This window comes from Thermobia domestica, chromosome 10 (genome assembly GCF_964235325.1).
Source record: "Thermobia domestica chromosome 10, izTheDome1.hap1.1, whole genome shotgun sequence".
Classification (NCBI taxonomy): domain Eukaryota; kingdom Metazoa; phylum Arthropoda; class Insecta; order Zygentoma; family Lepismatidae; genus Thermobia; species Thermobia domestica.
The window spans coordinates 187,930,768-187,945,117 of record NC_137463.1 but is presented as its reverse complement, the minus strand read 5'-3'; the positions used below and the strand labels follow the sequence as shown (position 1 = coordinate 187,945,117).

At 35.8% G+C, this 14,350-nt stretch overlaps 1 protein-coding gene across 1 annotated transcript in view; it reads right to left on the bottom strand.

Annotated features, from left to right (window-relative positions):
- LOC145662120 (uncharacterized) overlaps window positions 1–14,350 on the bottom strand; it is a 59,429-nt gene that overhangs the window by 13,924 nt on the left and 31,155 nt on the right. Inside the window, exon 5 of the mRNA XM_081727455.1 lies at window positions 3,576–5,499. Within this exon, the coding sequence (XP_081583581.1) occupies window positions 3,576–5,499 (1,924 nt within the window). The remainder of the gene's footprint in view (window positions 1–3,575; window positions 5,500–14,350) is intronic.

Here is a 14,350-nt window from a genome sequence, read left to right as displayed (position 1 = left end):
CACTGTAGTTATTGCAGTAGTTGATTAGACAGAGCATTTCGCAGACGAAATCCTGGAGAATATGGTTAGTTGTTTTCATTTTTCTTCTCTGAATTTTCCTAATGGAGTTTGGTAAGTACCAACATTAAAATTAGAAACAGTATTAGTAGTAGTTTTGGTAGAAGGAGTGATAGAATTAACCAATTCAAGATAAAATGTTAAAATACAAAACTTAAAATTTTTCATAAATACTCCGTCCCTCATTAAATTGTTTACTATAGTATTTGTCTAGTTAATTACATGCTAAGTTGTTTCAAAAGTTATTTAGAGATTGGAATTTTACATTAGAGTGTTAACATTTTCAAAAAATGAAACTTGTAAAGGGCCTATTAGGTTTGCCATAAGGACCAGACTATGTCACGCGATCAAGTCAAAAGTCACGTTACGTGCTAAATCGAGTCTGGAGATTTCAAGTCCAGATGTGAGATATTTCAAGCACATAAGCTCCGCGTGGGGCACCTTGGGTAATTTGCAGAAGATGCATATACTTTATCATTATTATCGATTTTACTCAAACAATTTGACTTTTGAAAATGCTCTATCCATATTTACCTTTCGTGCTATACGTCGTTTTCAAGGTCTTCATTATGTCTTTGCAATAAGCTTTCAATTTGCCATTTTATTATAATTTTTGAGAAATGTGGACGACTTCATTTTTTTCATTGATTTTCTATTGACATTAATGTTAATGTTTCTTGCTTTCTGACTATGTTCCATCCATTATAGGAAATTTTACTTTTGGAATATATAATCTAAATAGTCTCTTCTATATTTAAGCTGAATTTCAGCTATCTCCCTCGTTTGGTTTTTGAGATAAGTGGAGGAATTACTTGTCTCCCTGGTTTGACTTTTGAGATAAGTGGAGGAATAACTCGTCTCCCTCGTTTGGTTTTTGAGGTAAGTGGAGGAATTACTTGTCTCCCTCGTTTGGTTTTTGAGATAAGTGGAGGAATTACTTGTTTTTCATTGATTTTGCATCGACATTAATGTTAATGTTTTGTGCTTTTTTTTTTAACATGTTCCATCCATTTTAGGACAATTTGCTTTTGGATTATAAAATCTAAATAGTTTATTTTACATTTGAGCTAAATTTCAGCCATCTCTCCAAAGTATGTTCTCATCATTGCATCCGGATAGACTCTTTATGACTTCGATTAAAATCTAAAGTCAAGTAAGAATTATTATATGGTATCATTTTTCGATTTTTAAAACAAGGAATAAGTCAAACCTTTTCCAAAAACTAATGACTTTGATTTTTTTCTGTATATTATAGCCAAATTTTGTAACTTGCCATTTTTTTATATCACCCATTAAAAAGTCAATTCTAAATATAGTTTTCATTCCTCTTCTAACCCTGAATCTTCCATTGAGGTTAATTCTGTTCTTGTGCGTGAAGTTGATGTGAAAGAGCGTATTTCCTATCTATTTTCTTTCAGGTCGTTTTCCATACCTAACAAATTGCGAAATGCAAGTTTCAGAGAGATTTTTTTACGTTGTCTCACGTCCCACTCAGTTAATCTGTTTATTATAATTGATAATCTTTTTGGCAGGTTTTATCTCAGGGTCAATTTCAGGAAAGCTCAGCGCAAAAGTATGTGACAGAATTCAAAAGTTGATCCCACAGTGCGACAAGTGTTTGAATTCCGGTGGTAATTATGTTGATAAGCAGTTTTATCTGTGCTTTATCTGTAGTAATAAGTATTTCAAGGTCACTGTGTCTTCTTTGTGTTAATTAGGAAATTACACTCCGGCCGCGCCTCATATTTTGTCAATTTTCGTTAAGTTTTTCTTTTTCAGTTATAATTTCTTAGCACCCTACCTATAATAGACTGCTATATATATTATATTACATCATACGTCATACTTTGTCTTCTCGTAACATTACGAACTTCTAACAAAAAGTTTTGAACTATATATGTGCTAGACAATTTATTATTTTTAAAGTTTTGTACTAGTGTCCGATTAATGAGTTAATTTGTAGTTTAGCGTTTATTTTAGCAGCGAGGCTATATGAGATGGGACCTCTGATTAATGTGGAATCCGAACTACATGAACTCCCGCCGGGAATCGAACCCGGGTCTCCCACGCCAAAGGCGCGTACGCTAACTACTTAGCCATAGTGTCCTATTAAGTAACAGCATCTATTTTTCAGTAATACATGGTTTTAAAGTTTTCCCTATTGTTGATAATTATAAGTGGTAAAATCATATGTGGCATTAGGACATAATTATTTGATAACTTTCTTTTCCATTATATAATAATAATAATAATAATGTTTATTTCTGTGCCGCAAAAGATACAGCACTAACGGCAAAAGATACAGCACTTTATCAGACAAAAATAAACATATATTGCATACAATGTAACCTACCTACTGAAAGAATAAAACATAATGATAAAATTAAGTAGTATCGGATTAATAATTCCTTGTCAAATTAATATAAAATATTTTAAGTCTCAAAATAGATACATCGTCAAAAATACTAAAAATAATATTTGTCAAACTCTAAAATTCATGCTTCTGTACTGATAAAATAAATTAATCTAAATTAAAAGAATTGGTCATTCTTTTTAAAGTGACAGATTTTGGGTACAAAGGAACTAAGGTTGATCCATGTGTCACATTATACATCATACCCTTATACCTATGTAATGAAAGTAATATTCACTATGATATCTGTTGTCAAGTATTTTCTCAATAAAGTCCCTTTCAATAAATTTTCTCCTGTCACTTAATGTATGTAATCCCCAAAATTGATTCCAGTATTCATAACCTCGTGAGTAGTAATCTCTATTCATTTTATGGCATAGTAACCTACTGGAACATTTTTGGTCTGACTCAATTTTGTTTGTCAATGTAATACCTATACTATTCCAAACGACTACACCAACCTCTAATCTTGGTCTTGCAAGCATCTTGTATAAATATACATATGAACTGGCATTTCTAAACTGAGGCCATTGTTTGAAAATAAACCCTATTATTCTTCTAGTCCTTTGGACTATATTATAAATATCATAGGTAAATTTCGTACCCAAATCTTTACTCTGTTCGGCTTTATGCAAAGTTACTCTATTAACTATATATATATGCTCACGTAGTATTGGGTTTTGTTAGTATATGATATTTGTTTTCTCACAATTTATAATAATAATAATAATAATAATAATAATAATAATAATAATAATAATAATAATAATAATAATAATAATAATAATAATAATAATAATACTGTTAGCAGTGGACAACTACTTACAATAAAGGCATGAAAGTTAACAAACACGCGTTCTTACTGGTTGTGTATAGGAAGTTTGTGTTATACTTCATTAAACTTCGTGTGGTATATTTACAATATTGTCGAATATACGATACATAACATTTTATGAAAATGAACTGCGTTATTGTTATATTACCTCCCAGAATAAAAAAATATGTCCGGGTTAAAGAGGGCGTCTGACTTTTCTGTCTTCTTCCATTAGAGAAAGATTGTTAAGAATACAGAAAATATGGATAGAAAACTTAGTAAGATACTTACATCCTCCCTCGATCCAACCACGCTTTGCAATCCGGTGAATAGGAGAGAATCTGTAGCTGAGCGGAGGAGGTTTCTTGCTGGCACTCTCACCGAAAAATGTTGTAGCAAATAATGATCCCAGAGTCCTGATTCTTGTTCCTCTGCCTGAAATTAAATCTTCGTCTGATTCGAAGCTGCATACCTGCGCTAAACATGTCCCTGATGCTGTCATACCAGAAACTACTGACTCTTCTTTTCCGAACTCCCATTCTCCCAATCCCCATTCTCCACTTCTCCCAGCTCCCCATTCTCCACTTCTTCCAATTCCCCATTCTCCACTTCTCCCAGCTCCCCATTCTCCACTTCTTCCAGTTCCACCTTCTCCACTTCTGCCAGCTCCCCATTCTCCACTTCTTCCAGTTCCCCCTTCTCCACTTCTCCCAGCTCCCCATTCTCCACTTCTCCCAGCTCCCCATTCTCCACTTCTTCCAGTTCCCCCTTCTCCACTTCTCCCAGCTCCCCATTCTCCACCTCTTCCAATTCCCCATTCTCCACTTCTCCCAGCTCCCCATTCTCCACCTTTTCCAATTCCCCATTCTCCACTTCTCCCAGCTCCCCATTCTCCACTTCTTCCAATTCCCCCTTCTCCACTTCTGCCAGCTCCCCATTCTCCACCTCTTCCAATTCCCCCTTCTCCACTTCTCCCAGCTCCCCATTCTCCACCTCTTCCAATTCCCCCTTCTCCACTTCTCCCAGCTCCCCATTCTCCACTTTTTCCAGTTCCCCTTCTTCCATTCCTCGTTTTCCCACTCTCCTCTTCTACTTGGTCACCTGTTTCTGTTATTGGTTCTACGTAACAGCACATACATGGAGTATTTATTTCTCTTACATGTTTAATCAATTCCTGAAGAGCTCTTATAGATGGAGTATCTCTTTGCGATTTCTTTCGGCTTGCCTTCAGCTTAGCTAATTCGAGTTCAAGTATACATTGGCATTGTAATACTGTCTCTTCATCGATCTTTTGTTCTGCCACACTTACAAGTCTCTGCGTAGTCCAAGCTGTGCTTCTGCGGAGAAACGCAGCTCCTGCCATTTCTGAATTAGCTGCGATAGATTTTCTACTCTGTTCGTGCTCAAAAATAATATTTGTTCGTCTTCTTCTCTGATCTTGTACTCTCTCAAGCTGCTTTTGATACTTACTGTATAACTCACTTTCATGGCCTTGATATTGTGCCATTACACTTTCGTATCTTCTTCTGGAATCCAAAATGATGGTGGTTTTTCTTCTTCTTTGCTCTTCTATAATAGCTTTTCTTTTGTCATTTAACCGTAAGATAGCATTTCGCATTCTTTGTTCTTCTTCTTTCAGAGCCATAAGTTTGTCAGGGTCAGTTTCTGTCTCCATCAATTCTAATATCTTATTTCTACGTTCTTCTAGTTCTCTCGCCTTACGAGTTTCTTCTTCCAAAATAGCCTGCTCTACATGTTCTTGTTTTTCCAACAAATAGTTTCGTTTCTGTTCTTCTTGTTCTAAAATAGTATCTCTTCTACGTTGTTCTTCCTGCAGAGCCTTCTTTATCGATTCAGCTTCTTCTAATAGTTCTTCCTCTTCCCTTTCAGCCGCTTCTAATGTTGACTGAATTCGTTGTTGTTCTTGCTGTAGAAACTGAAAAAGTCTATCCTCTTCTTCCATCTGTTCCTGAAGAATTATTTCGTCTTCTTCTTTCAAAATTTGACGGAGAATGGCTTGCCGTTCGTCTAAATCTATCTCTTCTTCTTCTTCACTGCTCTCTTCTTCACTTTCTTCTTCTTCTTCTACTCGAAGTCCTTTCAGACATTCAGCCTTTCTCTCAACTTTCCGCATATTCTTTTCTCTTTTCTCTTTCCCTGATGCACACAAAGATCGAAAATTTTCGCAAGTACGAGGCAAGATGTCTGAGTTAAGCTGTAAAGGAAGTTTTCTCGTATTAACTTTACAGAAGTTATAACTTGCAACCAAATACAGTTAAGAAAAATTGTGTAAACGGAACCTTGACGGTGATAACTTTAGATTACCCAAATTCAAGTACTAAATACTCAAAAGAATTATGTTGGATTTTGACTGTATGGAGAGAAAAGTAAAATAATGCCTAAAGCATGAAGTAATACCTATACAAAGTCAGAAATATTATCCATCAGCAGAAATAACCTGTCTCCAATGTTTAGGAAGATTATGGATCATATGGTAGTAGGTCTCAGAGGAACGTGAATCAAGAAGTCAGTCGTTTGATTCTTAATTCTCGCCAGCGTTATTTGTAGTCAGGAGAGAATAATTGCCCTCTCCTGGGTTTAAAAAAATAGATATGTTTTAATCAAGTGTGTAGTAATATTAATTAAAAAAAAAAACGTAAAATTCTTGTATGAACTGGATAATCTTGCAACCCTCCATCAAAATCTGAACTGACGCTACTGATGATCGCCATTGTAAATTACTCTTACAATACTCTTTGTATTCTTGACATGTTACATGTGTGGTTGTAGTATAAGCCTTAGAGCATCTATTCAAAGAATTAGAATAAGTTTGTAACATTTTTTGTAATTGTGAAGGTTACACAATACTGTATCATTTTGTGTTATACTATACTAGCATGAATCACCCACTTCACTGGGTTAAATTAAGAAAAAAAAATAGTAATATGTTTCGTTAGTCAATCACTTTTTACTATTACTAAAGCGCTCTTTGATATTGTCATTTTCGATGATTTTTATATATCCCTCCTCTTCTTCCATGCTGAAGTTAATGGCATCGGAAGTGTCATTATTCATCTCAGCGACTCCGAAAACTATGGATTCGACACTAATATTGGCAATTTCGATCATTTTTGTATATTTTCCCCTCCCCCTCTCCCAAGCTGTGGGGCTGAATTTGAATTTAAACAGCATCGGAAGTGTCACTGTTCATCTCAGCGACACCGAAAACTATAGATTCGACAATAATATAGGTCATTTTTGATCATTTTTAAATGTTTGTCCCCTCCCCCTCCCTATTATGATACATCGTCAAAGTAATATGCCAAAAACCATCTCAAGTTCGAACTTCATCTATGTTAAAAATTTGATCGAGATCGGTCTGGTGGTTCAAGATTTATTAGGTTTTATTTATTTTTATATATCTCCCCCTCCCATCCTCCTCTCCTAAGTTCTATCTCAAAGTGAAATGATAAAAAAACATTTCAGAGCCGAACCTCATCTATGTTAAAAATTTGATCGAGATTGATTGTTTGGTTCAAGAGTTATTAAGTTTTATTTATATTTTAAATCCCCTCCTCTCCTACCCTAAGTTCTATCGCCAAAGTGAATAGATAAAAACCATCACAGGCCCGAACCTCATCTATGCCCGAATCATCTTGCACTGCTGTCATTGTGTTAATTCCGAAGACGCCTCACCCCAGTATAATGGCGGATTATCGATCTATTTCGTCCTTGAGCTGCGATCAGAAAATTATTAGCTGATGTCTTTGTACATGATTACAACTTGTCATTACACGACTTATCGGCTCTCTACAGTATGATGGAATGTCACATAAACGAGATCAAGAAATTTTTGCTATGTAATTATCTACTATCAAGATATTGATCGTTGTGAAGCAGCCTTAGTTGCCTTGGACTATTCTAATGCCTTTGACAGAATGAACCACACATGTTTATTTAACTGTATCCAAGCCTATGGCTTTGGTGCTACTTTTTGTGACTGGATCAAACTTTTGTATAGCAATTCGTTGATTAAACTCAAAATTAATGGCTCTTAATTTAGTTTTTTTTTTTTGTGTGTGTGTGTGTGTGTGTCTTAGTAATAGAATTCAACAGGTTGGTCCGCTGAGTAGTCAGTTCTTCATTTTAAGTTTGGGCCCATTTCTATACAGGGTGTAACTTGATTAATGTAACAAACGTCGGGAGTTGAATCCTGACACCGAGATAAGCAAGAAGGGCCCTATGAACATATAGCAAATTGGCCATATTGGGAGAATTAGCGAGGGCCGAAAGCGCGGGAACGGTAAATTCGAAGGGCTAGATATCGAAAACCAATAAAATTAGAGATGGTGGTCTAGAAAGCCTAGATGAGGCGCTGGTGTTCAATACGTAGTTGTTCGGTTCACACACCAGGTGACACCTGTGTTCAAGATGCTGTAGTACAGGAGTGTGGTCATTGTGCTGTGAGCGTTGAGTAGAACAAGTAGCATTGTTCGACTGAAACATGGTGCGTTATCCAAACCGCGAACAGGCCGAGATGGTATTCATGTACGGTCGTGCAGATGATAAAGGGCGTGAAGCAGCATGACTTTATCAAGAGCATATTCCTAACAGACTAGAACTAACTCCTTACTAGAAATAAGCGGATACCTGCTTATTTCATTTGCTTTGATTAAAAGGTGTATCCTAATGGGTAAAAGGGTTTCAAATTTATGCGAAAAATAGAGTATCTCACCGGTCTGTTAAGTTTAAGCACTGAGACTCGCTATATAAAGTCCTTATTAAAAATAAACGGAAATGTGTCCCAGTGCTTTTGGAAATTTCTGTTTTAATGGTGTATGTGGAATTTTCTACATTGTGTCGTCATATTGTAAGTGACATTCTCTGTTGTTTGTGATCAGGGGCGCCGGAACCGGGGGGGCAAGGGGGCAGTTGCCCCTCCTGAAATCTTCAAAGGGGGCAAGATACTCGTTTTGCCCCCTCACTTTCAGACTGTAAAAACATCACACAACACTGATTATATGAACTAAATTTTGCTTTTTATAGTAATGTGAAAAAAATTCTCTATTCCAGATTCATCTTTCTCTTTGAAACAAGAGACCGGGCACTTTTTCTGCCCCCATGTTAGATAGAAAGAGTTAGGAAAAAGAATTGGAAATTCTCTTTATTTCCATTGATTCTCAAAGCACTGTAAATTCTTTTAAAATTGTTGTTTAAGTAATCGTAAGTCTGCAAAGTGAAACGAGTCGTTAAGCGAGATTTTAAAGTTTTAAAAATATAACAGTTTAAATGAGTAACAAGATATTTAGGGCCTAAATACATTTTCCATAAAGTTAAATTAATGTTCTTACAAACAATATGCAGAGTGCAGTAAGTTTTATAGTGAGGAGGAAAAATGTATAAGGTAGGATTAATAATTCAGAGCATATGAAAAATGCGAACTCTATTGTCGTTCCGTTCGTTTAATCCTTTCACTACCATTTTGTTCGGAGTGAGAAACATTAAAATATGGCTATTTTAAGTTGTTTTCAAACGTATATATATATATATATATATATATATATATATATATATATATATATATATATATATATATATATATGTATGTATATAAATTCCACCGTTTCGTTTTTCGACGTGGGAAGGGTGGGACATTATGTATCCCTCTGATACTTTTACGCGGGACCTATATGTCCCAATGGTATTGACATGAATGATCATCTTGTATTTTCAATTATGATACGTATATTGTCAGAAAAAAACAGTTGAGTCGTATTTATAAGTACAAATATTTTACATTTTACATTTACATAGTGCACTAGTGTTGAGGATACTTGGATTGAAATTAGAAATAGCATTAAAAGTTCAGCAATAGAAAAATTGGGACACGCGGAGATACGTAGGAACAAACCATGGTTCGACCAAGAATGCATTAAACTAGCAGAGAAGAGAAAACAGGCAAAATTACGGTGGCTACAAAATCCGAATGAAACAACTACACAAAATTTCGCAGATATCAGGCGGGAAACTTCCAAAACTTTTAGAACAAAGAAACGGGATTTTTTGAAAGCTAAAATTAAGGAACTTGAAGATAATAGTAAAAATAAAAATATTCGGGATATGTATAAGGGGATCAGCGAATTTAAGAAAGGCTATCAACCTCGTGCTTATATATTAAAGAAATCTGACGGAACAGTTCTCACCGATACGGATAGCCTCTTAAATAGATGGAAAGATTTCTTTGACGATTTGCTGAACACGCAGCCAAAAACTAATGTGCGTGGAGAAAAGGAGATACACACCGCAGAACCGTATATTCCAGAACCCAATCGAATAGAAGTGGAAGCCGCTATAAAGAAATTGAAGAAACACAAATCTCCGGGTGTAGATGAAATTCCGGCTGAGTTAATTTTAGCTGGAGGCGAAAAATTGTGGAACAAGATACGCAAACTTATTCTCCTTATCTGGAACAAGGAAGAATTGCCACAAGAGTGGAAAGAATCAATCATTGTTCCAATTCACAAGAAAGGCGACAAAACTGACTGTAATAATTATCGAAGCATTTCTCTTCTGTCAACATCCTATAAAATCCTTTCAAATATTCTGTTAGCAAGATTGACCCCATACGCAGATGAAATTATTGGAGATTATCAGTGTGGATTTAGACGAAATCGATCAACTATCGACCAAATATTTACCATTCGCCAAATACTCGAAAAGAAGTGGGAATACAATACCCCGGTACATCAACTATTTATTGATTTTAGAAAGACTTACGACTCGGTTAGGAGAGAAACATTATACAACGTTCTTCCAGAACTTGGAATACCGAGAAAGCTAATTAGATTAATTAAGATATGTTTAAGTGAATCCCAAAGTAAAGCCCGGGTAGGAAAATTTTTGTCCACGAGCTTCCACGTCGAAAATGGCCTGAAACAAGGAGATGCGTTGTCGCCATTATTATTTAACTTTGTGTTGGAATACGCCATAAGGAAAATCAAAGATAGCAACCAGGGCCTAGAGTTGAACGGCATTCACCAGGTTATGGCATATGCTGATGATGTAAATTTAATAGGGGATGATAGGAGAACAGTAGAAATAAATGCAGAGATCTTATTAAACGCTTGCAGGGACATGGGTTTAGAAATAATTGCAGAGAAAACTACATACATGGAAGTGCGTCGGGACCGTAATACGGCTAATTGTGGAGGCGTTAAAATATTAAATAATGCTTTTGATAAAGTGGATACTTTCAAATATTTAAGATCAATATTAACAGACGAAAATCATATTCACGAAGAAATTAAATGTCGACTAAAAGCAGGGAATTCGTGTTACTATTCGGTTCAAAATCTCTTGTCGTCGCGAATTCTGTCGAGGAATTTGAAGCTTAAAATATATAAAACGATAATCATGCCTGTTGTTCTGTATGGTTGTGAAACATGGTCGCTTAGTCTGAGGGAAGAACATAGACTGAAAGTATTTGAGAACAGGATCCTGAAAAGAATATTCGGACCCAAGAGGAACGAGAATGGGGAATGGCGGAAACTTCATAACGAGGAACTACATAGTTTATACGGTTTACCCAACATTGTTAGGGTCGTCAAGTCTAGGAGGCTTAGGTGGGCAGGTCATGTAGCTAGAATGGAAGAAAGTAGAAACGCTTTCAAAGTCTTGACTGGTAGACCCATAGGAAAACGACCATTAGGAAGACCTAGGCGCAGATGGGAGGACAATATTAAGATGGATCTCGCAGAGATAGGAATACAAAGTAGAAACTGGATGCAATTAGCTAAGGATAGAAGTCAGTGGAGAGCTTTTGTGAACGCGGCACTGAACCTCCGGGTTCCATAGGCCATAGAGTTAGTTAGTTTAATATTTTACATTTCGGCATCCTTTTCCAAATTTCAGTACATGCAACCACTGCTTTATCACTAGCACATTCTTCCTCACTTTCATCTGCTCTATTATCACTTTTTGTTCACGTTCACTTCCACTACTGTCTATTTGATAATGTTAATAAGAATTCTGTGAACCATTAGCAGGCTTCTCTTTACCAGTGGAACATCGATTCATAGCAATAAAATGTGGTAAATTACCAGGGGTCCTCTGAGAATGTATCGTGGAACACATATGTCCCAGTGGTAGTGAAAGGGTTAAGATAGGAGTGCAGAAACAGAACACCGGTTTCAGCTCTCCTTTCAGACCAACTTTGTAAACAAGAATAAGGAAGACGGTCACTGCTTATAATAACTACGAGTAGTAGTGTTAGATATTTAGCTCACAGCGGTCAAGCAATCAGTGGACATTTGCATAGTACGGGTAATTTGATGTCACTCCTGGATGAAAGAAAAATGGATGTGCCTGTTCTCAGCCAATGGATTAATCGACAGGATAACTGGCTTAGTGCTGATTGAAAGAATGAAATTTTAAAGATTATGGGACATGCAATATAGGGAAACTTGTGGCAGAAGTTAGAGTCTCCATTTTATGCAATCATAGCCGACTTCACGACTGATATTTCAAAGAAAGAACAGTTGTCTCTGTGTGCGCTTTATTGGCTCTGATTCATCAAACCCAACAAAATATTTATGGAAATGATCACCCCACTTGGCACAAAGTCGGAAACAGAATTCATGATCAAAGACATTCTAACGAAACCTAACCTGAATGCAGAAAATATACGCGAACGGTGTCATGATGGTGCAGCTATCATGTCAGGACGAGTGAATGGTGTGCAGAAGATAACTTCGACTCAACATCCGAAAGCTGTATACATTCATTGCAATGATCATGCATTAGATCTTCCATTGCAGGAAGTAGCACGAAAATACGAATCTTTGTGTGACGTGCGGGCCATAGTGAAAGACGTTTGAAACATCAACTTGGATTCTGCAAAACGATAGACAACATACACACGCCGACATTGTTCTTGAACCCTATAAAACTATCAACGAAAGTAATCCTAAACATTTGCTCCCTGTTTGTCCTACAAGCTGGTGTGTTAGGCAAAAAATTCTAATCAGATTTCAATCTACTACAAACGAATTCAAATTACGTTGGAAAAGAACCATCAGTAATACAAGTGGTCCAAATGATGATCAAAAAGTAATTCTAAAAGGGTATTTGAAAAGAATGAACACATTCGGAATGATATTTTTTCTCATAGTCAGTATACGTGCTTTTGTACCTTGCGGACAACTGGCGCAAGTGCTTCAAAATTCTGAAGCTTCTGCTTCTGGAGCTAAAAGATCAGCCGTGATTCTATCTAGAGGACACTGAGAAACCTACGAACAAACAGTGCATTTAAAAACATCTATAAGGAAGCAAAGGAAAATGCAGACAGGCTACATTTAAAATTGCCCACTTGATCAAGATCAAAGAAAACACCAATTAGATTGGAGGAGACTGATAATCCTTCGATAGCAGCTACCCTAGAACCTGTATCAGATCTTCCAAAAATTTACTTCGTAATCATTGACTATTTGTTGAATGAAGTGCAGCGTCGTTTCAATCAGCCAGGCCTCAAACAACCCATAAAACTCAAGAAGATACTTTCTGCAGGAGCTATATGTGCTGGTGGGCCTCTCTCAAGAGAATATTTGAAGCAGGAATTGGGAGTTCACTCGTCGGATTTTAACCTGGATAGATAATGAGCTCAGCTCAGGCTGCTTCCACCTACTTTGATGACGACTGAGTCGCTGACGACCATCAGAATATTAAAAACTATTAGTGCTGAAACCCAAACTGTTCGCAACCTTCTCGACCAAGTTGTTCGTCTAGGGACTTTCGTTCTCACTATGCCAGCTTCTTGAGCATTTGTGAAAGATCATTCAGCTATTTGCGTCGTCTAAAGACATATTTGAGGACGTCCATGACGCAAGAAAGATTGGCTCATCTGCTGTTTTTGTACATGTGTAGCGACCAGATTTAAACCCCATTGCAAGAGAATTTATATCAAAGACAAGCGAAAGAAAAGATACTATTGGTCAATTTTGAAAATAAATAAATGTAGAATTACGTAAGTGAAAATATTACGCGTATTATAACCAATTATTTAAAATACAAAATAGCACTTAAAATTCAATATAAACTTGAATTATTTCTTATTAATTGTGTCGTACTTCATTAGTGTGAAGTGAAGTGAATATAATGAAATTAGGAAGAGAGGTGAATGTAATAACAAACTGGATATACTGAAGTAAGTGTAGTAAAACATACAAATAACTCTGGAAAATTAGTGTAATTGAATTTTCTATATAAATTTTATGAAGTCTTTAGTGAAAATTCCATTTTTCCATTTCTGGTACGAAGTCAAGTAGGTAGAATATATTTTCTTATTTTTTTTTACTTAACCATGTAGCCTGTTTTATAATGTACAAGTTACTTTCTACTACAAAGTTTGTGGTTCTAAATAGCAATTTCTAATATTACAGTGTACTGCAACACCAGAACTGGATTTTTAAAAATATAATTTTAATTTCCTCACTTCCAAGTGATTTAAGTAGCCTTAAGATTCTTTAATAGTGTGGCCATGTCCAATACAGTTAAAAATATGTACCAGTATATAAAACGGTAAAATTTGTACTTACAAACAGTCATTGTGAGCAGTACAAATTTTACAATTTTATATGTTTTTATTCTGATTTCAGTGGTTGAAAATTTCTGCACCAGACCAAAATCCAGCACAAAACTGACACGGGATTAATTAATCTAAAGATGTAAACTAAGATGCCTCTAATAGATGGAAATTTCACTCTCATGAAACTGTTTACAGCTTCATTACATTATTATTATTATTATTATTATTATTATTAACAAATCAAATCAATTTAGTTACATTACAAACATATATTCGTATTATCTTACCTATGTTACATTCCCGTATCTATTTTCAAGACAGCAGTTTGCCCCCCCAGCTGAAAAATACTTCCGACGCCACTGTTTGTGATCGTATCATGAAGAAACAGCTGATCCGTTTTAAATTAGTTTTGAAACATTGTTACTATCTACCTCGTGTTTAGTTTTTATCAGATTTTTTCAGATGTCTGCGTTAAAACAGGAGG